Below are 27,124 nucleotides of genomic sequence, written 5' to 3' on the forward strand. Positions count from 1 at the left end.
AAATGTGGAAAAAAACACTAACCCAGAGAGTGAAATGAGCATTCATTTGAGAGTCCATCATGAAGGACAGTCACATCTATTCAGACCTCCTATTTAGCATTATGCGTATTTCCTACTTAATATCACATGCTCCAGATTAAAAGGACAAAGGAGAAGACAATAAAACTGAGTGGACACCAGCTGGGATGGCTTTTCAGTAAGAAATCTGCAAAACATCAAGAAGTCAAAAAACTATTTTACATAATTTATAGAAATCTTAAATGCAACTAGGCGCTCTTTCTTCAAAAAGGAGACATGTGACAGTTAAAGTGACAGCTAGGCAGTTTTTATAAATGATGCATTAGAGTCAGCAGGGATTGAAATCATTTGACATGTCATTTGTGGTGTTCTACTTTTTCTTTTTGTGTCAGTCTTTTTAATGACAGGTGTTGTTGAATTGTACATTTTCCCTGTTTGACTGTGCGACACATCTGCAAACCAGAGTTCGTTAATGTTTTCCCGAGCTTAAGCAAAAAGATAATTTACATAAAAAAATATCAAGGTACTTCCCGCTCCTTGGGTCCCTGATGTCACCTGATCCTGCCACTTCTCACACTGCTGAATACAAACCAGCTTTGTCACTTATTCATAATAATTCAAGTCTTGTTTAACTGACACCATTTGGGCTGCAGTTCATAATTTAAAATGAGTTTTGTTGTGGTAGGATCAAAAGTGAGGATTATTCACGTTAACCTCTCCAGCTGAGGTTGACAGTCGCTCCAGGCTCTAACTCGTCGTCCCCGACAGCAGCAGGAGTTTCTGGAATCGGTGGCTGACCTCTGCTGGACCCAGAGACACCATCATCTCGGCCACACTGGGACCTTGCTACAGGTCAGAGGGAGAACAGCAGATCAGGGGGTCAGTGAAGTAACACAGAGCATGATGGATGACGCAGCAGGCGCAATCACAAACAACTTCCCCTTTCCGTCGTTTTGCAATTTATTCTACTGCGGTGTGTCTGAGCCAGTGTGATATCGTTTCAAAATATGCTATTTTCAGAGATTCAACGATAAGCTCATAAAGGGACATAACAGTCCGATAGACCGTCAGACAGAGACATCCAAGCCTCAAAATTCTGAACTCAGTTCTGAAAGTAAAACTGCAGAAATGAAAGTTGCAAGTGTGACATAAAAAAAATGATCAGAGGATGTTATTACTTCCTTTGAAACTCAAAGTGATACTGAAATAGTACAGAGTAGGTGCTCTGCACAAGGAAGATCAATGATAACTATGTAAATAATAAGTGAAGTAAAAACAAACAAGATAATCTTTACTTTGTTGACTCAGGAGAGTGGAGAGTCAATCTCACAGACACACAAAGGCTCAGACAGTCTTGTGGTGTGATTTGTGCTCTGGTTGGTTTATACTGAAGTGTCTACTCATACGATTGTAGAAACATGCGACAGCAAAACATGCATATTTTGAATAATATGGGAGGTGGCTCTGACTTTAGCAAGGATAGACAACTGATTTTTGTCATTATTAATCATTAATTCAAACAACCTTTCAGTATGATGTAAATCTGGCGACATGTCCATGTCAGTTCCAGCATTAGCAATATGGATTTAGATTTGTGTCAATAACACTTGAATTGAAAAAACAAAAAACCATGGCACAATGAACAAGTGAGGGGAGTGCAGATGCTCGGAGTAAACAAAATTCCGATCATTCCAGACAAAAAGTGTATTATAACAAATAAAGTACAATATTCTTGAATGATTAAATTGATATTTTATTTGCAATTTGTGTATTTTGGTTTTGTGGTTAATTTTTTTTTAGCTCAAGTGCTGTTTGCTTCTTAAAAAGTGTTGCTTGCTTCGTGAAAAGTGTTGTTTGAATATACTAAACACAAATCTCATTCCATTCAACAACTGCCTCTACTACTGCTGCAAAGTAGAGGGTGACCCAATTGATTGTTTGAGCATCATCCCTAAAATAACCGAAACATGACGTGTTCTCGTACCTGCAGACCACTGAGAGCCAGACGCAAGAGCTTCATCACTTCTCTGTACTTTGTGGCTTTGGTCTGTTTGGACAAAGTCTTCAGATCCTTACTGAGCTGATCCAGGTTCAGGTTCAGCTGCTCACGTCGCTCTTCTATTAATCTAAATGCAAAGACAAATAGGGTTTTTCGTCGACCTGCTACAAACAATCGAGTGTTTAAGTTTGAAAAACCCAAAAGAAAAAATATGACATACTTCAGCACCAATGAGGCAATGTGCTGGGCTTCGGTTGTGAGTGATGTCACCTGCTGGCTGGAGAAGGAAGGACGTACCCACAGGTAAGAATATTCAGGACTTACGAGCTCCTTCAAGGAGGAAATGTGACCCTGTAGAGAAGGGAAGTGTTACAGTATCTGCATTTCTTACAGTAAATGCACAGTTCTGTACAATACAATGTCCTCGCATTTACCTTGCGAAGACACAGCACCCGCCGGATGTAATCTTCATGTAGGACGTCTTCATCATGGATCTCTGCTGCGAAGGTCTGGCGGATTTGAGCCTGCAGGTCTTTGATCAGTGAGAGGCACTGCTCGTCGTCGTCAATCCGCTGCTGCAGGTGGATCCTGAACTGACAAAATAATAACATTCAACTGTTTTGGTTTTGGTACCTTGCCACAACATTAATTCTTGGAAAGTTTTTTGTCAATACTGTGCTACAGTTCAGTTCAGTTCATGGAAGTAATGATTCTTTATTGATTCTTGTTCAATTTTAAAATATGAAAGTTTCACTAATATTTTCCAAAAACTAGGGATGAGCTTTTCAAGCAAAAACACATTATCTTTTCAATATAATCACCAATAGTCACCTTAACTGCTTGAATGTTTATAATCGAACAAACAACAAACACCTATGCATTTCAGTGATGGATAAACCGAGGCAGATAAACAGTCAGACGGACATCCGTTATGACAAAGAAAGCAACAAACGTAAAAAATAAAAAAATAAACAGGAAATGAAGAGAGTGAGACACTTGCCTGCTGAACTCTGGTAGTTTTTCCAGGTCTAACAAAGCTGAATGAGTTGTGATCTTTGAAGGATTAAACTCAGAGATCAGCTCGTCAATCTTCCTGCCCATTCGACTGGCTGTAAGGAAACACGACGACTCGAGTCACACAAATATTCTCAAACTTTCAGAATGATTTCACTGTCGCTTATTCATTTTTTTCATTCTCTGCTACAACGTCTCAGTCACTCACTGGCAAATCCAGACCCACAGTTGGTGGTGATGTCCAGCAGAGTCTCGGGCAGGACGCCGTCTCTCTGGAAGCTCTGGATGAAAATGTCCCCCTGCCTCTTGGACAGTTTACTCCCGTCTTTGTTCAAGAGAAGCGGCAGGTGTCCAAAGGTGGGCGGTTTCCATCCGAGAGCGCTGTACATGAGGAGATGCTTGGAGGTGGAGATGAGCCACTCGGAGCCTCGCAGGACATGGCTGATCCTCATGTGATGATCGTCCACGATGTTGGCGAGGTGATAGGTGGGGAAACCGTCTGCTTTGATGACCACAGGGTCTCCCTCCACCTAGAAGAGAACACAGACCATATCAAACACGGGTATATTCATTTTCCACCCATCAAACCTCCTTAATTATAAAATTATAAAGTCTGAGGAATAAATAGTCCGCACACCTAAACTGATGTGTGATTCTATCCTACATCATTCATTCAATGATAATAGAGACATTAAAAGGAGACGTTTTGCATACTGCTCATTCTAAAACCCCAGAGGAACAACTGCCAGAAAACTGACCTGAGCCACCTCATGACGATTCCATCCAAAGATCAGATCCTGAAAAGGCTCGACGCCCTCCTCCAGGCGAAACCTGATCACATGAGGCACTCCCTGAGCCACCTTCTCTTGGACCTGATCGGCCCGAAGGTGACGACACCTGTTGTCATACCTGCAGAGAACAGCAAACGGGAACAAACCCACTTAAAGTCTAAAGAAAAAATTATGTTGCCTGGCCCACACTAGAGGATAATTAGCTAGATTTCGGGGGCCTGATCTGGCTCTTCCGACAATCGTGGGGGCCGTCCAATTTGAGGCTGGTTTAACAGATTATCCTGCCAAATTATCTGTAGTGTGAGGAATTTACAGACGATTTACTTGCTTGTTTATTGTGTCCTACAACTGTACCAAGAACTAACTGACAATGCCAACAGTCTGCCTCCATGTCTGTTTATATTCTGAGGTTTCTGTGAGATCCCAAATCCCTAGAATTTCCATCCTGAAATCATTTGTTTAAATGTTTAAAGTGTGTGTGACCTGCGTCTTGACTGGATCGTCTAGTCTGTGCTTTCTCCGTATTAATATATTGAAAACTGGCAACGAAGCTCAAAATCCTCTAGTGCGGGGCAGGCCTTAGTCTGGTCATCTTTATGTCTGTGAGGAAAAGAACAAAACTTTGTAATCATTCAAGGTGTGTTGTTGTCACCTTGGAGTCTGTCCACTCCTCAAAGCCTCTTTTTTCAGCAGCTCAAGTCTCTGTGAGCTGCAGAAACAGTAGTAGGCGTGACCGCTCTTCAAAAGCTCCTGAGCCGTCTGACTGTACAGGTCTAATCTCTGAGACTGCAAATATGGACCCACCGGCCCGCCTCGACGAGGACTCTCATCTGGAGGGATACCTGGCAGATGTGAAGACAGGGATATGAAACTAGTAAACCTCACCAGCAGTGAGAAATATCTAGCCTGCTACTTCATGTGTGGGTGCAAAATGGTGCTTCTCTTCTTTGCAATAATTGATTAAATATTTCAGGCATTTTAATCAAGACCCATATGGCAACCATCAACATATAAAAGTGAAGATAATGCGTGGTCCTATGTGTGCACTGCTTGTTAGTGAACTTGTTAGTTTCCTACCAGACCACTCCAGCATGTCCTCGATGGACTCCGCTGCTCCTGGCACCAGTCTGCTCTGATCTGTGTCCTCCAGTCGCAGGATGAAGGCGCCTCCATACTTCTTTGCAAAGATGTAATTGTAGAGAGCAGTTCGGAGACCGCCAAGGTGTAAGAAACCTGCAGCACAGAGAAATAAGTCGCTACATCAGGCTGCTGATGCTGAATATCAGTTGACTTAGAGGAAGAAAATAAACCAATAACACTAAACAATATCTGCTTCAGTTCAAGTTTTGTGATCATTCTGTGTGTCATAGTGCGTTTGATAATAGACTCATTTTGTGTCTGCATGTGATGTTGTCATATCTAAAATGAATATAAGCGGTCAATTAGTATTGTATTGTATTATATCATAATTTGGGATGCCAAAGTATTTATTTATAAGAAGGCACAAGCACAATAGGGCTATTCTGAGCAGACTAAAGGGATGAAGAATTGCTGGTACCTTCTTTTTAACCAGAAAACAACATTATCTTGGTTTTGTCAGCATTTAATTCTAGTCTAAGGTGGAACAGTTGAGACTGAGTGATGTCAATGGTACAGTGGTTTTTTATATAGACCTGGTCCAAAGTGGTCCATATGCTGAAAGAAACGTACCTTTGAAATGTACCTATATTGTATTTTCACAAATAGAATACAGGTTTCACAAATCAGAGACTGTGTTTTTATGAATCTTCAGGGTCTGTAGGATAATCCAGTCCAGATTTGAGAAGTCTATGTACAGTGGTTTTTGATGTAGACCTGGTCTAATGAGGTCAAGGTATGAAACAAAAACACACAAATAAAATAAACGTTTCACAAATACAATAGTGGGTGTCAAGCAAAGTTAAGAAGTCAAATGCTGACTGAAGACGTTCAAATACAAGGGCAAAAGTGCTTGCACAACAATAGTACAGTATATAATTATACTACTTTATATTATAGTATATACTAGTATACAACTGCATAAAGATGTACCCATGTACAATGCATCACGTAAGATTTTAAATGTTGTTTTCAAATGTGACAAACTGAGGCCACACGTGTGTAAGACATGTATGGGACCGTGAGGACTCACCTGTGGGACTGGGCGCAAACCTCACCCTCACCTCACCCTCCTCGACCGTGGAGCAGTATCCTCTAACGGTGGCGTTTCGCCGGTGTTCACTCGCCCCCCTGTTCCCGGGACACGGTAAACACCTCACGGCCACGGCACCGTTCAGGTCACACCGCAGAAAACACCGCCTCAGCAACGACATGACGACACAGCGACCCGAGACGTTTCACCGAGAGGACGGACACGAGTTTAACGATCACGACGGTCACCGTAACTTCATGTTAGAAGAGAAAACAACAACACGGAAAGAAAACTTCACGCGTAAGCTTAACAGTTCCTCTCACATGTGTGAATGTTTGGATCAGACATGTTTACTCATATTTTTCGAATGTTTAATACACGCTGGCAAAGCCGCGTATCGGTGCGTGACTGCCACCTACTGCACTGGAGTATAAAGCAGTTTGATCAACAAATAGACTTCTTTTACTCCTGTCTGTCGCTCGTAGGAAAGCAATATTGTTTGCCAGATTTGAAACAATCTTATGTGTATTATGTTTTTCCCTAAAATATTCCCCATATTCTGTTGAACATGTTTTGCGTGCATTGAATAAAACAAGACGAATTGAACATCCACATATCGCACACTGCCATCCAGTGGACATTGTTGTTACTACATTTGATAAAGCGGTAATTTCCTCGCATGAAAATTCCAGGCATGTCCAAAATCCGGCCCGCGGGGCAATCACGGCCCTAAGTTTCAGATTTATAATCTGTAATGCACTCATCTCATATTAAATCAAGTTATCTGACTCCAGATGTGAAAGAAGCTCCTTGCGTGGCTTAGATTTGGTTTAATTTCCATTTAAAAATAATGATAATTGTGACAATGAAAATGAAACTATTATAAAACAGTGCATTTGTATGTAAATATACTGTTAAAAAAATAGTCTGAAGTGACCATTGAAGCCCCCCCAGAAATCTTCACATTATGAAATCCCGCCCTCGTAGCCTGAGTCTTATTAAATGCCTGTTAGTTGGATTAATTGCCAAGACAATGATCGAGAGAGAGTGCCGTAATAGTGGCTGAACATCCAAATATTTTAATTACATTTTTATATTAAAGAATCATGAATCTAAAAGGTTACTATCTGAGTGAATAAACGTATCTCCAAAATTATTCCTGATTATTCCTGTTCTTTACTCAGTTTAGCTTCTAGAGATATACAGCTATTCATTTCATGTTGTAATAACAATAATAATAATAATAATAATGATAAAAATAACAATAATACACTTTATTCGCGACTTTCAAACAGGTCACTTTATATCTTATATAAGAAGATAAATCAAAAGGATAAAATGGAGAAATTCGAACAGACAAAAGTTAAGAAAATAAAATGGACGAATTGAAAAGTTAAAAATAAAACAAGTTAAGATAAGATAACATAGACAAACTGAAAAGTTAAAGATAAAAAAGTTGAGATAAAATAAAACGGACATATTCAACACAGTAGATGGAGTTTCAAAATTTGTTTAAAATGCAAAATACAGAAATTATGAATGAATAATTCTTTCAGTTATATTTGACTACGTGTGATTGTCTTAAATCAGACCTGTGATTTACAGCAGGGACACTCAGTACCTGTCGTGGTTGTGAACTGGTATTTACAGTGGAATATTTTGTAATAGTTTCCAGTAACATGTGTGTCATTATGTGTGTGAAGAGTCATCCAGGTTGCAGTCATCTTGAACGAGCTCAAGTGAAGTTGAATCTGTAATCAACTTCATCTTAAACGCAAGAAAATGCAAAATCTTGTGATTCTGAAGACTGAAGACTCCTGTAGTGTAAAACTACACTATAGACACTACTGATTACTGATTATATACTGCAGGTTGGTCAGTCTATACAATGGTGGAGTCGCTCCCTCACTATGTAATAGGTACAGAATTCAGTTTCAACTAAACAAACCAGTTTAACTAGGTGTGCATGTGTTTGTGTGTGTGTGTGTGTGCACATATACATGACACATCATTTTTCAGTCTTGCTAAACAAACAATGGCTTAAAAGGAGACCGGGTCATATTTAAAAGAAAGTGGACAATACTGTATTTTATTTCCTTAAGTGACAAACATAATGAAATTGAATTGCTCAGAAAACAATATTATTGACATCTGGTGATGACCTGTATTTAACCCTTAGTGGTCACACGGCACAGATCAGCGTACAACAGGTGCACCTTGGTAAATTGGTGTGGGAATAATCCACAATACACGATACACAACACGTTTAAGCTTCTTAAATGTGAATGATTTCTGGTGTCTTTGCTCCATGGACAAAGGAATCATTAAAACAGAATAGTTTTTTGGTTTTTGGATAAAACAAGACATTTGAGAAAATAATCCTAAATAGCTTCTAGGTTTGAGAAACATTTTCTGACATTTTATTGACCAAACGATTTCTCGATTCATCTTGAAAATAATCGACAGATAAGTCGATTATGAAAATAATTGTTAGTTGCAGCCCTACCATCACTTAAAGGAATACTTTACCGACCAGTGTACAGTATGTGCTATGTGATATTATAACAAGCTGCTATTTACCGCAGACTGTGATGTCTCACGTGGAGGCTTTGATGCAGAGAGGAGCACGGAAAACAGATTTTGGTGACATCTAGTGTCACCGGCTCGCCTGGAGTAATGTTTATAACCTGTAAAAAAGACATTTTGTTGAGTGTTTTTGGTGTCCACACATACTGTGATTGCTTTGGGTGTGGCGTAACCACAGAAAGAGAGTAAGGGTTTGTTTTAATAGCAAGTGGCTAAACAATGAAAAATAAACCCATAATAAATGCGCCGACCACAACATGATCAGCTGTATCAAATGTCACATATTGTGTACAATCTGAAAATAAACACTTATTTTAAGAGGTTTAACCCTTTGGACATGAATCAGATGTCACTTTTTTATACAGTGGTTGTGTCTCCTTCTTTACTTTCTTTCACACACAAGTTATTCTAAGAGACAAAGGCCAGGGGGGGAATATTTCCCACAAATACAATAGTTGCAGTGTTGTACACAGCAAAAATAACAGATGAGCAGACCTCGTCCTGCCCCCTTGTGCTGCAAACAGGAATCCGCCATGATCACATGTGTTGTCATTATAAGACAACACGCCCTTCAGCAGCTTACTGGTTCACCTGTGTCTCAGGTTTCGAGAGAGAGAGCGTGTGAGAGAGAGCGAGCGTGAGAGAGAGAGTAACCTCAGTACTTCACAACACCTGTTAAGACTCCAGCGATACAGACACAATTTGGTAAGAGATTTAGCTTTGATTTTATGTCATCATGTCATTCTGTCACTGCTATCTAAAGGATCACATGACAAGCTTTTTGATCTCATTTCTACCTGTACCTGCATTTACAGTACTGCCTTTGATTCATGTTTATATTCCTATTAAAGAGTTAAAGGAAGGACAACACAGCCTTTTTAAAAAATATATTATTATAAAGTGTAGAGATTCTGTGTGATGAATATGAGCAGATGAGGTACCACTTTAAGTGACTGGTCTTTTTTTTGTTGTTCTGAGCGTGCACATGCTACATGCCGGATGGGGATTCCAGCTGAGGGAATAAGACGTTCTGTCTCATTAAGCTGAGTTACATACGTGTAGGAGTCCCTCTCAGATGAGGCACTCTATCGTTGCATCTATAACCATGGCAACAAAGAGTTGCGTTCAGAGGAAACGATGACTTGCAACAGATACAATCAGTGGCGGAAGACTGTGGCTTATATTGTCTTTGTTTTCATATTTGTTGTTTGATTTAAAAGTCATACAGAAACAAATTTAAAATTTAATTCCGCTGATAGTGTTCAAAGGGCAATTGTTGTGCATCCTCTATTGTAAAATGTATTCTGTGATCATGTGTGGGTGAGTAATAGGGTGACAGGTGATGCCATTCATGCGGCCTTATTGGACAAACATTGTGAAATGTTTTTTGCACTACTTCTTTGAAGTGCCAATGTTGTACAAATTAGTCACAAAGAACCTCAGAAGTGTTTGTCTTTTACCTGGCAGACGTACAAACGCATGTGTTTAATGAGTGACCCAGAACAAGCACACAATTTTAAACCAAATATTTGTTTTTACACAGGCACGTATATATGTTTAAATAATGTCATCGATGGGGTGAAAGTGTTGTGGGAAATTACGAAGCCTTTATGTGTAGTTGATACAATAGTAAAACAGTCACACAGAATTAACTTTGTCTAGTAAAAAAAGATTCACATCACACAATCATACTAAAAAAGAGAGTTTATTGAGAAAATGGAAGGACTGTTAGTGAACATATAAAAGTGTCAATCTTAAATGAATTGTCAGGATTGATTAATTTTATTGCTTGACAGTTTTAAGAAGTTTACACTTAAGAAGAAGTGTGTGTTGTTTGAGAGCTACTGTATGTGTGCGTCACCTTTGGTGATTTTCAATCGTCCTTGTTGTTGACATTATTATTTTGTCTCTGTCTTCGTGAACCGGAACAAACGTAGCATTATTTGTACGCTGTGTCGGCGTCAAACATTGAACAAGAAAAATGAAAGTAGAATTCACTTCTGAAACCTATGGTGGACAGATTTTGGTGACTCTGTGTTTTCAATTGCACGCTAACCTGTTTGAAATTGTGGAAATTGTGTCCACTGTAGTTAAAATATCCCCTGAAGTGATATTATTAACAATAATGAAAAACATCATTGCTTTTGCTTTGCAGATAAAAGGACCCACCTTTTTTTTTAACCATTGTCATGTGCTTCTTTTGTCCATTTGTCTATGGACATGGACAGTGTCAAGTTTCACCATTCTTTCTTTTGAAACATTTGTTGTCTCATCACTTTTGTACTATGGTAAAGGTTATTTATCTAACAGCCACTCCCTGATTCCAATCATAAACATCTCACTAAGACTAAATGACTTAAGTTTTTCACACACAAGAAATGTGTTTAAAAATAAAACAGCTTAATTTGGTTAAATAGTATGCCTTGGTAATGATTTAATGAAGGAAACACTGTTTGGAATAAATTATTGCCACTGATTTACCTTTGTGTGTGTGTGTGTGTGTGTGTGGGCTGATCTGTCACCTGATGTGTCACCTGCTCTCTCTGATTCCTTCCCCAGTGATTTTTACCACAAAGCCCTCTCCTCTCATGAGACTTGTCACATCATGAGATGCTACCTGTTTCTACTGATATACCTTTTGTGCTGCTGGTTTGGTAAGATCATATATAGTGTTTTGGGGTTTTTTTGCAGTCAGAAAGAGAGAAAAAAAATCCAGATAATCCTGATTATATTCCATATGTTCTCAATGTCAGCTTGTCTCAGTAAAAGACCAATGTCAGAATCATTGTTTTTGTTTTACTCCCTAAGCAAATTATCTACAAAGTACTGTATCTGTGAGCCTTTTTGATTTAGTGTCGTCAACAGGATGAATGAGCCTGTGACTGCTACAGACAGGGCATGAAAAGTATTACGAGCTAAGGAAGTAATTAATTATTTGATCTGCTGCATTTGAGAACAGTCACAAAGTTGCATAACAACAGCAGCCATTTTGTTCAAAGGATAAAGACAGCAAAATACCAAGATTACTAACTTTTGTTCAAACAAGTTTACTCTGACTCTCCTCTTAAATCCCAAGCACATTGGATCCTCCTGACAATTAAAGTATCAGGTGCTTGCTCATTGTGTCAAATGTTGGGTTTCTCTGTAATATTGTAAGGTCTCAAGTCAAGTTAATCCGTCATCGACAGACTAAGCATAAAATAAATCTAACTATTTAGCTCAGATTTATTTAAAGACAGACAGACAACAGACAGCTAAATGCATGAACAAACATTATAATCATTAAAAATGAATGTGTAAAAAAAAAAAATACTATCAGCTCTAACAGTGAACTTCATCTTCTCTAACAGGGCAATCAGATGCACGAAGGTAAGATAAGACAAAACATTCATACAAAATCAATAGTGTGTGACATTTGAAAAACAATGCCTTTTTTGCCTTTTAAATTCTAATCTCATTGCTTCACTGATGTCTCTACAGAAATGACACATGCACAGCGAAAGAAACATGCAGCACAGTGAGTGAACTTGTCACATAGTTGTTGTTGTTATTATTAAAATCCAAATCATTCCCAAATCTACATATAGAAAAGTTGTGCTGTTTTCTTTAAAACAAGAACCATTTTAAAACAAGTTACATCTATCAAAAATCTTGTTGTGGTCATGATTCAAAGCTGAGAGTCTGTGGCCAAGTTAGCTGTTGCTACGTGCCCAGTTAGCATTAGCAGTTGACAACCCTACAAAAACTTCATCAGACTTCATCATCAAACTTAATTTTCTTACACATAACTGCCCAGAGCTGTAAAAATCGATGATAATGTAACATCTTTATTCATTCCTTTATTTATTTATGTATTTATTTGTTCTTTTAAATCATTAATTTGGCTAATGTTAGCACACTAAGAAGCTAGCTTCAACCCCGCCCACGCACTTTCTGATAGTAATTCACTATAGTGTCTATTATTTTACTTTAGGTAAGATGCTGCTCACACAGTGTCACAGTGTATTATAACGTATCGCCTTGTAAACACTGGCTGAAACAATTGTGGTTCTACACCAAAACAGGTAGGGAGTCACATTTAGCAGCAGGGAATAATTTTATGTATGAGGTGCTGTTTGTAAAGTGGCAAATAACGTCAACATTCTGTCACGTTTAGCTTCAAACAATGTTTAAAAAAGTGTTGTGAATTTTCTTAACGTCAACTTTTTCCACATTTACACCAATATTTGTTAACTTATACATATATTAAATATTTAAATCTAAATGTCACACCTGTTTTTATGTCTTGTTTTATTTGTTTTATAAGTATCTTATCACCTCTTGTGAGCTTCTATGCCTTTTATTTATTGTGTCTTATTTATTATTCTGTATAGCACTTTGGTTCACTGCGGTTGTGCTTTACAAATAAAGTTGGATTGGACTAAATATTGAATGTTAAATCTAAATGTTCTGGGTGGAACTATATATTTAGCTAATGTGCAAATTCACACGGTCACTGGAAGTACCAAAACAAAAGCTTGAGATGGTCAGACTGTGTTTATAGAATCAAATAACAAATTTGATATTTATATTTAGCATTTAGATATTTGATAATGGTGTTACTTCAAGAGCTCAATATTTTCTCAAGTGGCACGTAGTATAAAAGGTTTGAGAACCACTGGTGTAGACTGCTGTGTACCCATCTGACCCAGACAATCTTACTTAATAGAAAATAATAGTAGCATTGAATGCATTAACGTTTAAAAAAAGACTACAAATTTAAAAGGTACTGCAGTCATCAAAGAAGTTGCCACACAAATCATGGTTTACTTATGACACCATTGGCACAACACCAGGAATGACTTTGACAAAGAACATTTCCCAATCGTCACATGACACTGGTATTAAGAACAATCTGCATGTTGTTCACATCAGCCATTATACTGGGCTTATTACAACATGATCTCAACAGATTTGATCAACACCAACTGATACTTCAGATGTGGAAAGAACACTGAACTGCAGATCTGTCATTTTGTGTCACCACGATAAAGGGGAATATCTCTAATATGTTTTTTGTCAGCAAAATGTGAATTTACAAATAAACTCACTGGTGACACTGGTAGAAATTTACTATTGATATTTCTTTTTACAGTAGACATTGTCATCTAACATAGCAATAAAGGTAATAATGTCAGTAACAATATGGCTCTTTTCAATTTAAGTCTATAATTGACTATAAATGAACCTGAACCTAAAATAGGACTAGTCTGAAATAAGTATAGCTAAATGGATCACAGCCCATATCATTATTACAAATCACTGGTGTGCTTTAACTGTTGTAACAAGTCAAACTGTACAATTTTAACACCCCAGGCAAAAAGCATTAATTATCAAGTGCTTTTTTGTGTCATGCAGCCTGACCATGATGACTGTTTAAGTCCTTTAACAAGGAGTAGACTTATTCAAAATTATTAGCTGAGTTATTGTCTCTGTGGTTTAATAGGTTAGTCAGGCAAGTGTACAAGTTTACTAGCCACCCATTTGTTCTTACATGACACAGTAAAGCATTACATGGCCTTTTTTTGTCATACTGACTTCCCTTTTAGGCAGATTTGTTCATTATCATGTTTTGTATTTTTACTTCCATGAGCCCTCAGATTGTAAATAAATCTGTATATGAAACACCCAAAGGTAGCTCCAACAGCTACAAGAGTCATATGCTAAAGTGATGCTTGCAGTGGAATATTTTTGTATCTATTTTTTTTTCTGTATTTGTCTACATAATTGTATTATTGCTCATGTTTTCCTGTTGTCATTCATTCCAAGAAATGGGATCCAACCTCAAACTTCCTCCACTGTGTGGGGTTATCAGGGGGGGACACTGGCAGGGACCACATGAAGAGGCTGAAAGGCGTGCTTGAAGCAACAATGGACGTGTACACCTTCATGGTACAACTTAGTTAACACCTACACATTAATCTTAACAGTGCAACAGGAGGAATGTTGTTTTGTATTCCAACCTGACCAGTTGGGGCTGTTTTTGCTCATTTCTCATTCTCAAGTCACCCTTTCCATATTTGCAAGGAGACTATACTTTAGGTCAAGTGTCACAAATTAAAGCCACTGTCATTTAAGTTAAAATATGTTTTGAGTAGCTCTAAACTGATTTTTTTCTCCTTAAACATACCCTATCACTACCACTACAGAAGTCCAGCATGACAGGAGTGCCATTTCTGACCTTGCAAGGGGACCTGGAAATGCACCGTGAAGCTGACCCCCTCCAGAATGAAGCCCTGGTACAGATGTGGCTGGATGTCAAGATTGTACCATTGCTTAAATCCATCACCAAACAATTCCTGTCCTGTCTCAGCACCAAGAACTTCAGCTGCACCACCTACCAGACTGTGTATGTCTACATCTGTCTATGAGTATGAGTTTCTGGAGCCACAGTAGCTTCTTACCATCTTACACCATCTTCTTTTTTTCTCTCACAGGGTGAGGGAGCTCAGTCACTATTATTCTGAGATGGAGCCCAACAGACAAAACTGGATCTATACATTCTTTATGTACCCATTTCTGTCTGGAGACAGAGTTTCTGGTAAAGTTGTATTGCTGTTATGAAATAAGAATAGAAACATTGAATAATAAACTGTATGTAAATGTTATATATACTATATTAGTGATATTTTATTTTTTTGCACAATTAGTTTAAGTAGCCTTTTCAATTTAGCTGAATCATTAATAATTGATATGAAATGAGAAGCTATTTGAGTTTAGTGTTCAGGGGGTTTAAATGTGTAGGGGGTGGCCTCTTCTACAAAGGTCCCAGGGTCATAAGAGCTGTGGCAACAGATTAAGTGTTACATAAACAGGATACAATGTCTTGAACAGCATCTGGCATAATGTCCATTTGTGTTTGTGTGTGTACAGGTTGTGTGAGCCCACATGAGAACAATGAGGAATGGCTAATAAAAAACTTTGGTGCCTTCAGAGCCATGGCTAGATTAAAGGACTTATCAAAACTCAACTTGATTTTCAGTGGAGTGAGTTCAACTTGAGTTTTCTTAAACAATACAAGAATTACTACATTAATTGTTTGATTTGTACACTCAAGTCCGCAAACACATCATTCCCCCATCTTCATCTTCCCTCTGCTTCCTGCTCTGGCTTGTTTTCTCATCCACAGTTGGAGGTTCTTCACCTGTTGTCTCCAGCACAGAAGGCTGAGCTGCTGCTGAGTCCTGAGGTCGAAAGTTGGGACAACAGCACCTTAACATTGGTCTTCAACAGTTTGCTGACAGGAGGCTCTGGCCCTCATTCCACCCCAAGGCCTGATGGTGGCGACAACACTACAACCCCTGGGTTTCTATCCATCTACCCTAAGCCTCCACAGCAAACCATGACACAGGTACTATATTATGACATTTATGATGCAGATTCCTCCTGGTCTTGGGTGCTGCAGAACTGAACATAATATGAAATTAGTGTACGATTCACAACATAACACAGGAAAACTAGACCAAACTTAGTTTAGTTTGGTCTAGATCATTGGTTTTATGTCATGATTTCTATCCATAGTCTACATGGTGTCACGTGTCCATCATTTTCATTGTGTGTTGTGTGATCACATGGTGTTGCGATCTCTATTGCTTGTGTGTTGCGTTCATTGACCTGTCACAAATAGTTAACTCTTTTTACTTGTTATAAATCAGTTTATTAAATGTTTACACCGTAATTTCAGTGAAGCAATTAAAATAACGCAATTTGTTTAGGCTGTTTAGGCCTACTTTTGGGATAGTGGTGGAAAATTTCCTACTGCTGTGTACAACCAATCATGTCATATCAAATTAAAATGGAGATCATTTGTCATGAAAAAAAAGTGTAGTTGAAGTGAAAATGTTTTAATTTTACCCTACTTGTGTCTCACTTACAGGTCCTAAATGGGTTCATGATGGCTCTAAGACCCGTTGGGAGCTTTATTCATGAATTTGTGTCCTTTACACATGAGGTGCATATGTTCACACATGCCATACATTGATATGCATATATATGTATTTATACAGTATATGTACCGTAGTTTCTGGACTGTTAAACGCACCTAAATATAAGCCGCACCAACTGAATTAAAAAAAGATATTTATGTTGAACATAAATATGCCGCACATGTCTATAAGCCGCAGGTGCCTATATTGAAACAAATTAACTTTACACAGGCTTTAACGAAAGACATTGCCTGTAACACAGCTTGTAACAAAAATTAATAATTAAGCGCATGCTGCCCAGTTCAACACGCAGCAGTCTAAACCTGTTGATGATAGTGGATTTTTTGACAATGCTCCACACTTGTCATCCAAGCCTCTCACTGAACACGGAGCGCCTTTACACTGATGTCGATTGGCTGCACCTCTAATGTGGTCTAATGTGACTGTGCTGTTTTTTTGCGGCATGAAGCTTGTGAAACCGTGAAAAATCCTTAAATTAGCAGCGTCATTGTTTAAACTGCGAGGTTCAAAGCGTGGGAAAAAAGTAACAGATTATAGTCCAGAAATTACAGTATATATATATAACACAAACAAAATGTAATAACTCCTAACCTGCTCTGTATCCCGCAGAGAAACGTGTCAGAAATTAAAAGTACCACTCTGACTCAGTTTGTGCTCAACTGGACTCTGTCAGAGCTGGCAGACATGTACCGGCCACAGAACGGGTCTGTTGTTCCAGAGAGGCCAAAGATTGACTTTGATGTGAACAATGTGGAGGACTGGTACAAGAAGGTCGTGATACCACTGTTACAGAGCTTTTTGCCGAGCAATGACTCCCTGATGCATCAAAACATCAAGCTTGCCTTCCACCGAGTATTGTGAGTCAAGTTAAACTGTTCTAACTATTGTAGCTCATTGGCTCTAAAATTATGTAAATGTCCCTTAATGTTTGCTGTATGTTTGCTACAACATATGACAGTTGTTTTTACTACCTACATGAGGTCACAAATCAATAGAAGCAGCTTTGATGAACTAGTCCAGTCAATCCACACCATGTCTGTCTACGTTTCTGTGTTGTAACACTGTGTATTATATTATTTAAGGACACATTTGTGTTGTTTGTCTCTGTGCAGCTATCTGGAACATGGTATGATGGACAATGAAACCACTGAACTTGTGGATGTTTGTAGCATTACCCTTAATAAGGGTGCTTGTGGGGTGAGGCTTTTATTTTTATGTATTTAGTTATTTATTTATTTACTTGTTTATTCTATCCGAGAATGAGTGGCACAAAATCATACCGAAAAACGAATGTGCTTTTTTTTTGCTTCCAGCTGACTAATGTGGTGGAAAACGTGGCCAATATCATGCACTGTGCCGCTCGAACCAACCTGACAATAACCGACATAACGATCATGAGACTGATCGGCGAGCTGACAAAACAACTGAACTCACTCATTATGGAATTATCCAAAGCTGTGAGTACCATAGATAATGCTCATAAATCGGATAAGCAGTATGTTGCATTTGCATCTGTTTTAAACTTTGAGTTTGTAACTGAATCTCTCGCCAAGTTATAAAAAAAAGGTTATCATAGCCTTGAACAATGCTGTAAAACTGTGAGACTGTTATGGGGTAAAATGTTACATCCAGTCAACACAATGAAATCCAGTTAGCACAGATACTGAACAACTTAACACATAACTACTTTATATGTGTGTGTGTGTGTGTGTGTGTGTTGCTTTCCTCCCGTAGAACTTCAGAGAGCTGGCATCTGACTTTCAGCAGATCTTTAGTGAGGTGGACCCTCCCTCTCTGACCCAGGAGCACCTACGTGACCCAGACTTCATCAAACTCTGGTTCAAGGTCAAAATGATGCCCCTCCTGCCGGACATTCCGCCAGCCCTTCTCTCCTGCCTCAGCACCAAGAACTTTTCCTGTCCTGTTTACCAAACCATGTTAGTTCACAGGTTTTTGGCATGTGTTTTTTTTCTTGGAAAACACAAGGTGTGGTGTATACTGACTTTCGTTCTGTGTTTTACTTTCCTCTGTGCAGTGTTGCAGGTCTCAGCAAACACATGAGTGTGATGGATGCAGATCCCATGTACAGTCATAACATCTATAAGCATTTTATCCATTCCTTTATGATGCATCAGAACACATCGGGTAAGCAGAGCCTTAGCAGTCGTATGGGAGTAAATACTTTTTTTTGCTAATAATAGGACAGATACTGTTACTCAAAGCATAAACTATGCAAACCTTACTACAAATATGATTCACATGTTCTCTTACAGATAAAATTAACATTAACTCCAAACCAGTGACCAATGACAAATTGTATTACTATTCTGGACAAATAGGACATGACAATATATTTCTTTGCATATGTTTCAGAACCCCAGTGTCTTTCTGCAGTCAATAACAGTGCGGAGTGGCTGAGTAAAAACTTTGGCTTCTTCTCAAGATTTGCTGTTGTCACTGACTTGTACGAGCTGAACGCAAACTTCTCTGGAGTAAGTCTGGAAAACTTGAATGTGGAGATATACTTTATTTAAATCCAAGTGAAGAGACATGTTAAATAAATAAATAAACAAATACACAAATTAACAAATGAATAATTAAATAAATAATGCGTTCTTTCTTTTTCTGTTTTGTCTCCTGAACAGCTGGAGGTCCTTCACCTCCTTTCCCCAAAACAGTTGGCAGAGATGATGGTGTTGCCTCTTCCTACTCCTCCAGAAAAACATGTTGTCATCAACAGTGTGTTTGACTTTCTGGAGGCAAACCCTGAACAGCTTCCAGAGGTCCTACACTACTTGGGTCAACTTGCCAAGGAGGTAAAATCTTGGCTTTGATCATTTTCATCCCACAAACTTTTACCAGTCCTGTGTGTTTGACTATGAAATATCTAATTCCTTAGGTCGATCCACCCTGTGGTGTCTACATACACATGTGAGTACTTTTCAGATTCAGATAAGTTGTATAAATTGCAATATTACACCCAATAGTGTAATATACACCCACAGTGATTTTAATTACATCATAAAATTAGAGCTTCCCAGCCAAGTCAACGATACATCATAACATCTGCATTAATATCGACTCCCTATCTCTGGCGCCTTCCAAAATAGCCAGAAACTTGGGTGTCATGATTAATGACCAGTTGACCTTTACAGATCAGTTGCAGTTGCCTCTGTCGCCCGGTCATTTCACTTTGCACTATTCAATATAAGAAAAATCAGGCCATAACTAACTCAACAGGCTACCCAGCTCCTAGTACAGGCTTTGGTCATCTCCCGCCTGGACTACTGCAACACCCTGCTAACAGGCTTCCCAACTTGTGCTGTGAAACTGCTACAGATGGTCCAGAACACGGCGGCGTGTCTGGTCTTCAATGAGCCTAAAAGGGCACATGTCACCCCTCCCCTTAGTCGCACACATCAAATTCAAATGTTAGCCTACAAAGTGCTCCATGGGTCTGCTCCCACCTACTTAAATGCTCTCATAAAGGCTTATGTTATCCCTCGACTACTCTGTTCATCAAAGGATTGTCGTCTGGCGGTGCCAGCACCCTGTACAAAACAATCCAGATTATTTTCGTGCGTCGTTCCACGCTGGTGGAATGACCTACCGAGCGTTACCAGAACAGGTAGCCATCTATCTTCAAGAAGCTCCTGAAGACCCAGCTCTTCCAAGAGCATCTTCTGTCCTAGCACTTACCTTACGACCTCCCCTGCACGTTCTCCTTGTGCACTTAGATCCACTTCTGTGCTCTCTCCCTCTGTCAGTTCACTGTTCCTATCTATTGGATTTCTTTCCAAGACTTCTTCCATGTAGCTTATTCCTTTTCTGTAAGTCGCTTTGGATAAAAGCGCCTGCTAAATGCTTAAATGTTAATGTAAATGTAACTACTTGTTAATTTCTGTGTTGGTTGAAAAAGTAACAAAATCAAAGGGTTGTGTCATGAATGCTGACATCAGGTTTATTGTCTGTTTTTGTTATTGTTGTGTCAGTTTTAAGCAACTGTACGCTGTGATACCATATCTGCACCTTGACATGGAGCCGGTCATCTGGGCTGGCATAGATGTTCTCATGGACATTGCACCACAGGGTCAGTCTCTCTTTCTCACACCGGGGATGAACACAAATACAGACTTACAATTATTTAACCAGGAATTGAGACAATCTCTTATTTTTATGTTTGAAATTTTTATTTTAATTGCAAATATTCCTGTTGATACAGAAGTGTTTACTTACTGATTAATTTTTTTCTTTGCATCTGAACAGAATGTTTGCCGAAGAACCTGACGGTGAGATTACTTACTTACTAAGATTAATTGGCTCAATTTATGCAATATGAGATGGATTTTATTGAGGCCCCATTGATTTATTTGAATTTGTCACTCCTGGTTGAATTTCTATTGATAAATTGTGTCATTATTTATTTAATTTTTAAACATATTAATTCTGTCATTAACAGTGTCCAGCAACCGCCTTCAATGGTAAGAGCTCTTTAAGTAAAGAATCATTTTATCTTATATTAGATTTCTTCAGATGTTTGATTTTTTTCTTTTGTTGTGTATGTTGTTCGACAGCCTCATTCATCTGCAAAGGAATCGACAGGTATTCAAATATTTTATAATTCACACCAGAAAATATCATAACAGTTGTAAATGTCTCTGTACTGATTTTGTTTTACATGTATTTACAGCTCTGAACTCGAGTCTCACTTGAATACGTGGCACTCGATGGCTGTCCCCTGTAATTTTACCCTAGAAACATATGCATGTGCACAGGTGAGTCAAATTTAGATACTACGTAGGATGATTCAGAGTAGCAACTATTCTCCTCTTGGCTAAATAACTAAATGACCAAGTGCTGTGTCACACATAAAGCTGGAAAACTTCACAGCCCATCAGCTGGTGTCTCTCCTGAAATGTAACCTGCCTGGAAACAGCAGCCACTCTAAAATGATTTGGAAGATGGTGCTCACTAAACTGTCCTTCATCTTGGACCCAGCTCTGGACATCATAGCTAACACAGTGAGTAGTTTTTAAAACCCTGATGAACATTGTTATCCTCTAATGAAGTGAATATATCAAATAACCGAATGGACAATGAATGATTTAACCAGCTGACCTTGTCCACAGTCAATGACCATGGTGGTTCCATCAGCATCGGTGGTTTTGGATGTAATTGGGGAGATGAGAGTGTCACTGCTGACTGATGAGCAGCTGATGAACAGCAGTGAGATCAGCACATGGTTTTCTGGTCGTCTCAGTGCGTTCCTGCCATTTGCGTCAGAAAGATTTCTGCAATGTTTGATCCAAAAGAATCTCAGCTGTCAGTCGTACCACCAAATGTAAGTAACTGACAGAGAACGTACACACATGAATGTTCACCTTTTCAAGATAACGTGGATATGTTGCACTTGTTTTCAAGCTGTTGGACTTAGTATTGGGGGCTTTGCAACAGGATAGGTAAGGCAATAAACTACCTGTGGCCCAGAACCCCCGGGGGAATTGGGTTGCTGCTCCTAATTTTAAGAAGGTTTCTAGTAGAGGATGGGTTAAATGCAGAGAAGGAATCTCCCATGTGGGACTGATAAAGACTACAATACAACCAATTGAGCTAATTGAATGTCCAAGTATGCAGAACTACTTACTGGACGCATCCCTCTGTTGGAAACTATGTCTACAGAACCTTCAGTTTCAGCATTCAGCAGCATTATGGAGAATGTCCTGTTTGCTAAACTATGTTAGTTCACAGGTTTCTGGGATGGATTTGTTTCATGGAAAACACAAGATGTGGTGTATACTTAGTGTCATTCTGTTTTACTTTGCTCTGTGCAGCATTGCAGGTCTCAGTGAACACATGAGAATGATGGATGCAGATCCCATGTACAGTCATAACATCTACAAGCATTTCATCCTTTCCTATCTGATGCATCAGAACACATTGGGTAAGCAGATCAAAGTAACATAGACAGAAGACTTTCACTGAGCAAAATGTTTGTAAAGTAGGAAAAGAAAATGAATATATTTAAAAAATATAAAGAGTGTCCCTGTCGTATGACCCATTAACTCCAAACCAGTGACCAATGTCAAATTGTATTACTACCCTGGACAAATAGGACATGACAATATATACATATTTCTATGCATATGTTTCAGAACCCCAGTGTCTCTCTGCAGTCAATAACAGTGCAGAGTGGCTGAGTAAAAACTTTGGCTTCTTCTCAAGATTTGCTGTTGTCACTGACTTGTACGAGCTGAACCGAAACTTCTCTGGAGTAAGTCTGGAAAACTTGAACGTGCAGACATACTTTATTTTAATCCAAGTGAAGAGACATGTTTAATAAATTAATAAATTAATAAATTAGTTTATTAATTAATAAATAACTAATGCATTCTCTCTTCTTCTGTTTTGTCTCCTGAACAGCTGGAGGTTCTTCACCTCCTTTCTCCAAAACAGTTGGCAGAGATGATGGTGTTGCCTCTTCCTACTCCTCCAGAAAAACATGTTGTCATCAACAGTGTGTTTGACTTTCTGGAGGCAAACCCTGAACAGCTTCCAGAGGTCCTACACTACCTGGTTTCACTTGCCAAGGAGGTAAAATCTTTGCTTTGATCATTTTCATCCCACAAACTTTTACCAGTCCTGTGTGTTTGAGTATGAAATATCTAATTCCTTAGGTCGATCCACCCTGTGGTGTCTACATACACATGTGAGTACTTTCAGATTCAGATAAGTTGTATAAATCATATCTGTTGTTAGCTATTTTGATTTTTCTTCCACAGTGATTTTATTACATCATAAAATGTTGTATCTTACTTGTTTTTGTAACTAAAGCACTGTTAATGTCATGATGTTGATGGGACTCCAACACAGTGTATGTACAGTGTTAGATAAACCAGTAAATGTAAAGAATGTCAGACAACCCAGTCAAGTAACATAATATCTCACACTATTTATATCTAATCACTACTTTTTAATCTATGTGTTAGTTATAAAAGTAACACAATCAAAGGGTTGTGTCGTGATCACTGACGTCTGGTTAAATGTCTGTTTTTGTTTTTTTCTTGTCAGTTTTAAGCAACTGTACGCTTTGATACCACCTGTGCACAATGACATGGAGCCGCACGTCTGGGCTGGCATAGATGATCTGATGAACATTGCACCAGAGGGTCAGTCTCTCTTTCTCACACAGAGGATAAACACAAATACAGACTATACAGACTTTGACATTTTATTTTAATTGCAAATATTCCTGTTGATACAGAAGTGTTTACTTACTGATTGATTTTCTCTTTGCATCTGAACAGAATGTGTGCTGAAGAACCTGACGGTGAGATTACTTACTTACTAAGATTTATTAGCATTATTTACTTATGTATACACATGTATTTTATTGAGGCCCCATTGATTTATTTTGCCAGCATTTTGTACCTTCAGTTGAATTCCTACAGATGTCATTATTTATTTAATTTTTAAACATATTAATTCTGTCATTAACAGTGTCCAGCAACCACCTTCAACGGTAAGAGCTCATTAAGTAAAGAATCATTTTATCTTTCATTAGATTTCTTCAGATGTTTGATTTTTTTCTTTGTTTGTGTGTATTGTTTGACAGCCTCATTCATCTGCAAAGGAATCGACAGGTATTCAAATATTTTATAATTCACACCAGAAACTATCATAACTGTTGTAAATGTCTCTGTACTGATTTTGTTTTACATGTATTTACAGCTCTGAACTTGAGTCTCACTTGAATACGTGGCACTCGATGGCTGTCCCCTGTAATTTTACCCTAGAAACATATGCATGTGCACAGGTGAGTCAAATTTAGATACTACGTAGGATGATTCAGAGTAAAAAATTCTCCTTTTGGCTAAATAACTGAATGAAGTGCTGTGTCACACATACAGCTGGAAAACTTCACAGCCCATCAGCTGGTGTCTCTCCTGAAATGTAATCTGCCTGGAAACAGCAGCCCCTCCAAAATGCTTTGGAAGATGGTGCTCACTAAACTGTCCTTCGTCTTGGACCCAGCTCTGGACATTATAGCTAACACAGTGAGTAGTTTTTAAAACCCTGATGAACATTGTTATCCTCTTTTGAACTGAATATATCAAATAGCCGAATGGGCAAATCAGAAGGACATGTTTTGCAAATAGAGATTTAACCAGCTGACCTTGTCTACAGTCAATGACCATGGAGGGTCCATCAGCATCAGAGGTTTTGGATATACTTGGGGAGATGAGAGTGTCACTGCTAACTGATGAGCAGCTGATGAACAGCAGTGAGATCAGCACATGGTTTTCTGGTCGTCTCAGCGCGTTCCTGCCGTCTGCATCAGGACAGTTTCTGCAATGTTTGATCCAAAAGAATCTCAGCTGTCAGTCGTATCAGCAAATGTAAGTAACTGACACAGCATGTACACACATGAATGTCCAACTTTTCAAGATAACATGGACATGTTGCACTTGTTTTCAAGCTGTTGGACTTAGTATTGGAGGCCCCACCCTCCCCCGGCCACCAGAAAATAGCTTATTATATTAACAGTTTGAGAAACATGGAACAAGAGCGACTGCATATCCCACAGGCCAGGGAACGCCTCATGATCCCACAGGTACAGCTCGAAAGTGTCACTGGGGAGAAGGATGTCTGGAACACCCTGCTCAGCATGCTGCTGCTGCGACCTAGTTTAGGATAAGTAAAAGAAAAGGAGAGGGCAAGGCTTCAAGCCTTCTACCAAAGGGGGGTTAGGTTCAATGTGGGCCACTAGGTCCCTTCTTGTTTGGGCATGTGGTGCTTTGAAGGTAGACCTGAAGAAAAGACAGTGGAGGAGGAGAGATATTTTCTTTTTTGCTGGTTTCTCTCTTTCCTTAAGTGGAAGTAAATTGGTCCTTTGCACAGCAGCCATTTTGACATTTTACAGTAAAAGGACAGGTATTATTAATCACACCAAAGATGGCTGTGCTCAGTTAATGTAAATCAGGATGGCGTGACAGGGAACTAGCACACACCCTGAAACTGAGGGAGCTAAAGTGAACACTTACTAACCTAAACTTCAACCGATATTTCTCCTTTTTTCCTTCAATCCAACACATTATGTTTCAATGTGTGATGTCAGCACAGCCTCCAGATGAAAACATCCTGATTTCTGTTCTGTTCTGTGTTTTAATTTTCAGACTGCAGGGGTTCTTCCACCACTCTGAGTACATGTCTGTAAAACAGAAGAACGTGGTCTTGATGAGTTTCATCATCCCCTTCCTGTCACAACCACACTCAGGTACTCGCTGAGTAAAAAAATATGAACGAACACGATGCTGTGACCATTGATCCATTTCATATTCTTGAAAACAATGTGTTAGCCTCAGCAGATAATCTCTTTATCCCCACAACTTGCTCCAGATCTAGGCTGTGTGAATGGCTCCAATTCAAGTGCAGAGTGGCTCATGAAGAATCTCGGCCCATTTTCAATGTCATTGTCTGTTGAGGAGCTACTGTATTTGAACCCACACTTCAACCCTGTGAGATTTCAGTTTTGCAGACAACAGAATTTTAAATACTCACCCTGTCCTGATATTACATTATTATATTAAGCTGTGATCTTTTTTTTTTTCTTCCTTCCTTTAATTTTCGTTTAGCTGGAGGACTTAGGACTCTTGACTCCAAAACAGAGTGTGGAGCTGCTGGTGTTGAGTCATCCTAACCTTCCTGATCAAAACACCATTGTTGATATGGTGTTTAATCACCTGACTGAGCCTCCTGAGCAAAAGAAGCTTCCCGAATTTCTGTTCTACCTCACCATGCTCCTTCCACAGGTAATTAGTGTAAAGATCTTAGTCTAAGTTTGTGAGTTTCACTTTTACACTGTTTGTTTAAAGTAAGCATCTTTCTTTTCTGTGTTTCAAGGCAAACCTTTCATGTTCCGCATACAAAATACTGTAAGTCCTTGTCAAAGTGAAGTATGTTATCATGTATTTGTGATCATACAAAATAAAAAGGTGCGTCTGTTACATTGCGGTGTTAATTACACATGCTTTGATCTTCCAGGTTTACCAGAATGGACCTGGCCATGGTTCAAGTTCCTCTTTCTCTAGCTTCAAATATCACCCACAGCAAGAATATCTTATTCCAGCACATGCCACCAGGTGAGAAAATAATAACGACATAAACAATTTTGAAAATTTTTCATACATCTGACTGTATAACACAGACATGGGGCTTAATAACTAATGAAATACAATACTGCGATATGAACAAGACAATTGCAGAGGAAGGCAAGGCTAAATATGATCTGTCACTTCATGTGCTTCAAAAATGCATTTTAATATGCATTTCCTGAGCAATAGCTTTAAGTAATTTTGGCATTAATCTGTTTTATTGTTCTGTTATAGGTTGCATCATATACAAAGGAAATGTAAGTATATATTATTTTGTTTGAACATTATTTTACATTGTTTCATATAATATGGTCTGGTAACATAGTGCTACATAACTATTTCAATCTGCCCTCACAGTGCAATGTCACCATGACAAATGGTAAGTTGTCGCTCTGCTTGAAAATATGTGT

General features: G+C 38.7%; 2 protein-coding genes across 7 annotated transcripts in view; one reads left to right on the forward strand and one right to left on the reverse strand.

The window, feature by feature from the left end:
• Positions 1–309: 309 nt before the first annotated feature.
• ears2 (glutamyl-tRNA synthetase 2, mitochondrial) lies at positions 310–6,355 on the reverse strand. Its single transcript, XM_044029368.1, has 10 exons — positions 5,993–6,355; positions 4,900–5,055; positions 4,475–4,664; positions 3,790–3,940; positions 3,240–3,561; positions 3,018–3,126; positions 2,452–2,605; positions 2,238–2,368; positions 2,003–2,144; positions 310–864 (listed from the first exon to the last, which is right to left on the reverse strand). Exons 1-10 carry the CDS (start codon positions 6,171–6,173, stop codon positions 766–768), a joined length of 1,635 nt encoding a protein of 544 aa, XP_043885303.1. The 5' UTR covers positions 6,174–6,355; the 3' UTR covers positions 310–765.
• Positions 6,356–9,199: 2,844 nt separating this feature from the next.
• LOC122771076 overlaps positions 9,200–27,124 on the forward strand; it is a 35,279-nt gene continuing 17,354 nt past the window's right edge. Inside the window, exons 1-43 of one of the 6 annotated variants that reach the window (XM_044028401.1) lie at positions 9,200–9,283; positions 11,138–11,232; positions 11,929–11,947; positions 12,059–12,095; positions 14,387–14,509; positions 14,767–14,966; positions 15,055–15,158; positions 15,491–15,603; positions 15,747–15,968; positions 16,494–16,568; positions 17,173–17,420; positions 17,676–17,760; positions 17,877–18,020; positions 18,298–18,500; positions 18,599–18,708; positions 18,937–19,055; positions 19,209–19,379; positions 19,463–19,494; positions 20,556–20,653; positions 20,830–20,852; positions 21,023–21,044; positions 21,138–21,165; positions 21,254–21,338; positions 21,438–21,584; positions 21,693–21,904; positions 22,395–22,504; positions 22,716–22,834; positions 22,984–23,154; positions 23,238–23,269; positions 23,632–23,729; positions 23,868–23,890; positions 24,061–24,082; positions 24,176–24,203; positions 24,292–24,376; positions 24,471–24,617; positions 24,748–24,959; positions 25,737–25,837; positions 25,960–26,078; positions 26,196–26,372; positions 26,464–26,495; positions 26,605–26,702; positions 26,949–26,971; positions 27,072–27,093. In XM_044028401.1, the coding sequence (XP_043884336.1) occupies positions 11,184–11,232; positions 11,929–11,947; positions 12,059–12,095; positions 14,387–14,509; positions 14,767–14,966; positions 15,055–15,158; positions 15,491–15,603; positions 15,747–15,968; positions 16,494–16,568; positions 17,173–17,420; positions 17,676–17,760; positions 17,877–18,020; positions 18,298–18,500; positions 18,599–18,708; positions 18,937–19,055; positions 19,209–19,379; positions 19,463–19,494; positions 20,556–20,653; positions 20,830–20,852; positions 21,023–21,044; positions 21,138–21,165; positions 21,254–21,338; positions 21,438–21,584; positions 21,693–21,904; positions 22,395–22,504; positions 22,716–22,834; positions 22,984–23,154; positions 23,238–23,269; positions 23,632–23,729; positions 23,868–23,890; positions 24,061–24,082; positions 24,176–24,203; positions 24,292–24,376; positions 24,471–24,617; positions 24,748–24,959; positions 25,737–25,837; positions 25,960–26,078; positions 26,196–26,372; positions 26,464–26,495; positions 26,605–26,702; positions 26,949–26,971; positions 27,072–27,093 (4,288 nt within the window). In that variant the 5' untranslated portion in view covers positions 9,200–9,283; positions 11,138–11,183. The remainder of the gene's footprint in view (positions 9,284–11,137; positions 11,233–11,928; positions 11,948–12,058; positions 12,096–14,386; positions 14,510–14,766; positions 14,967–15,054; positions 15,159–15,490; positions 15,604–15,746; positions 15,969–16,493; positions 16,569–17,172; positions 17,421–17,675; positions 17,761–17,876; positions 18,021–18,297; positions 18,501–18,598; positions 18,709–18,936; positions 19,056–19,208; positions 19,380–19,462; positions 19,495–20,555; positions 20,654–20,829; positions 20,853–21,022; positions 21,045–21,137; positions 21,166–21,253; positions 21,339–21,437; positions 21,585–21,692; positions 21,905–22,394; positions 22,505–22,715; positions 22,835–22,983; positions 23,155–23,237; positions 23,270–23,631; positions 23,730–23,867; positions 23,891–24,060; positions 24,083–24,175; positions 24,204–24,291; positions 24,377–24,470; positions 24,618–24,747; positions 24,960–25,736; positions 25,838–25,959; positions 26,079–26,195; positions 26,373–26,463; positions 26,496–26,604; positions 26,703–26,948; positions 26,972–27,071; positions 27,094–27,124) is intronic. The other 5 variants (XR_006360581.1, XM_044028402.1, XM_044028404.1 and 2 more) reach the window with 5 other exon arrangements.

This window comes from Solea senegalensis, linkage group LG6 (genome assembly GCF_019176455.1).
Source record: "Solea senegalensis isolate Sse05_10M linkage group LG6, IFAPA_SoseM_1, whole genome shotgun sequence".
Lineage (NCBI taxonomy): Eukaryota > Metazoa > Chordata > Actinopteri > Pleuronectiformes > Soleidae > Solea > Solea senegalensis.

Bases quoted from the DNA above. Each gene is read 5' to 3' on its own strand.
- ears2 (XM_044029368.1), bottom strand. From the start codon at position 6,173: ATGTCGTTGCTGAGGCGGTGTTTTCTGCGGTGTGACCTGAACGGTGCC. The intron at 3,562-3,789 runs GTCAGTTTTCTG...GTTCTCTTCTAG, and splicing joins ATCGTCATGAGGTGGCTCAG to GTGGAGGGAGACCCTGTGGT. The intron at 865-2,002 runs GTACGAGAACAC...TCTGACCTGTAG, and splicing joins TGGCTCTCAGTGGTCTGCAG to CAAGGTCCCAGTGTGGCCGA.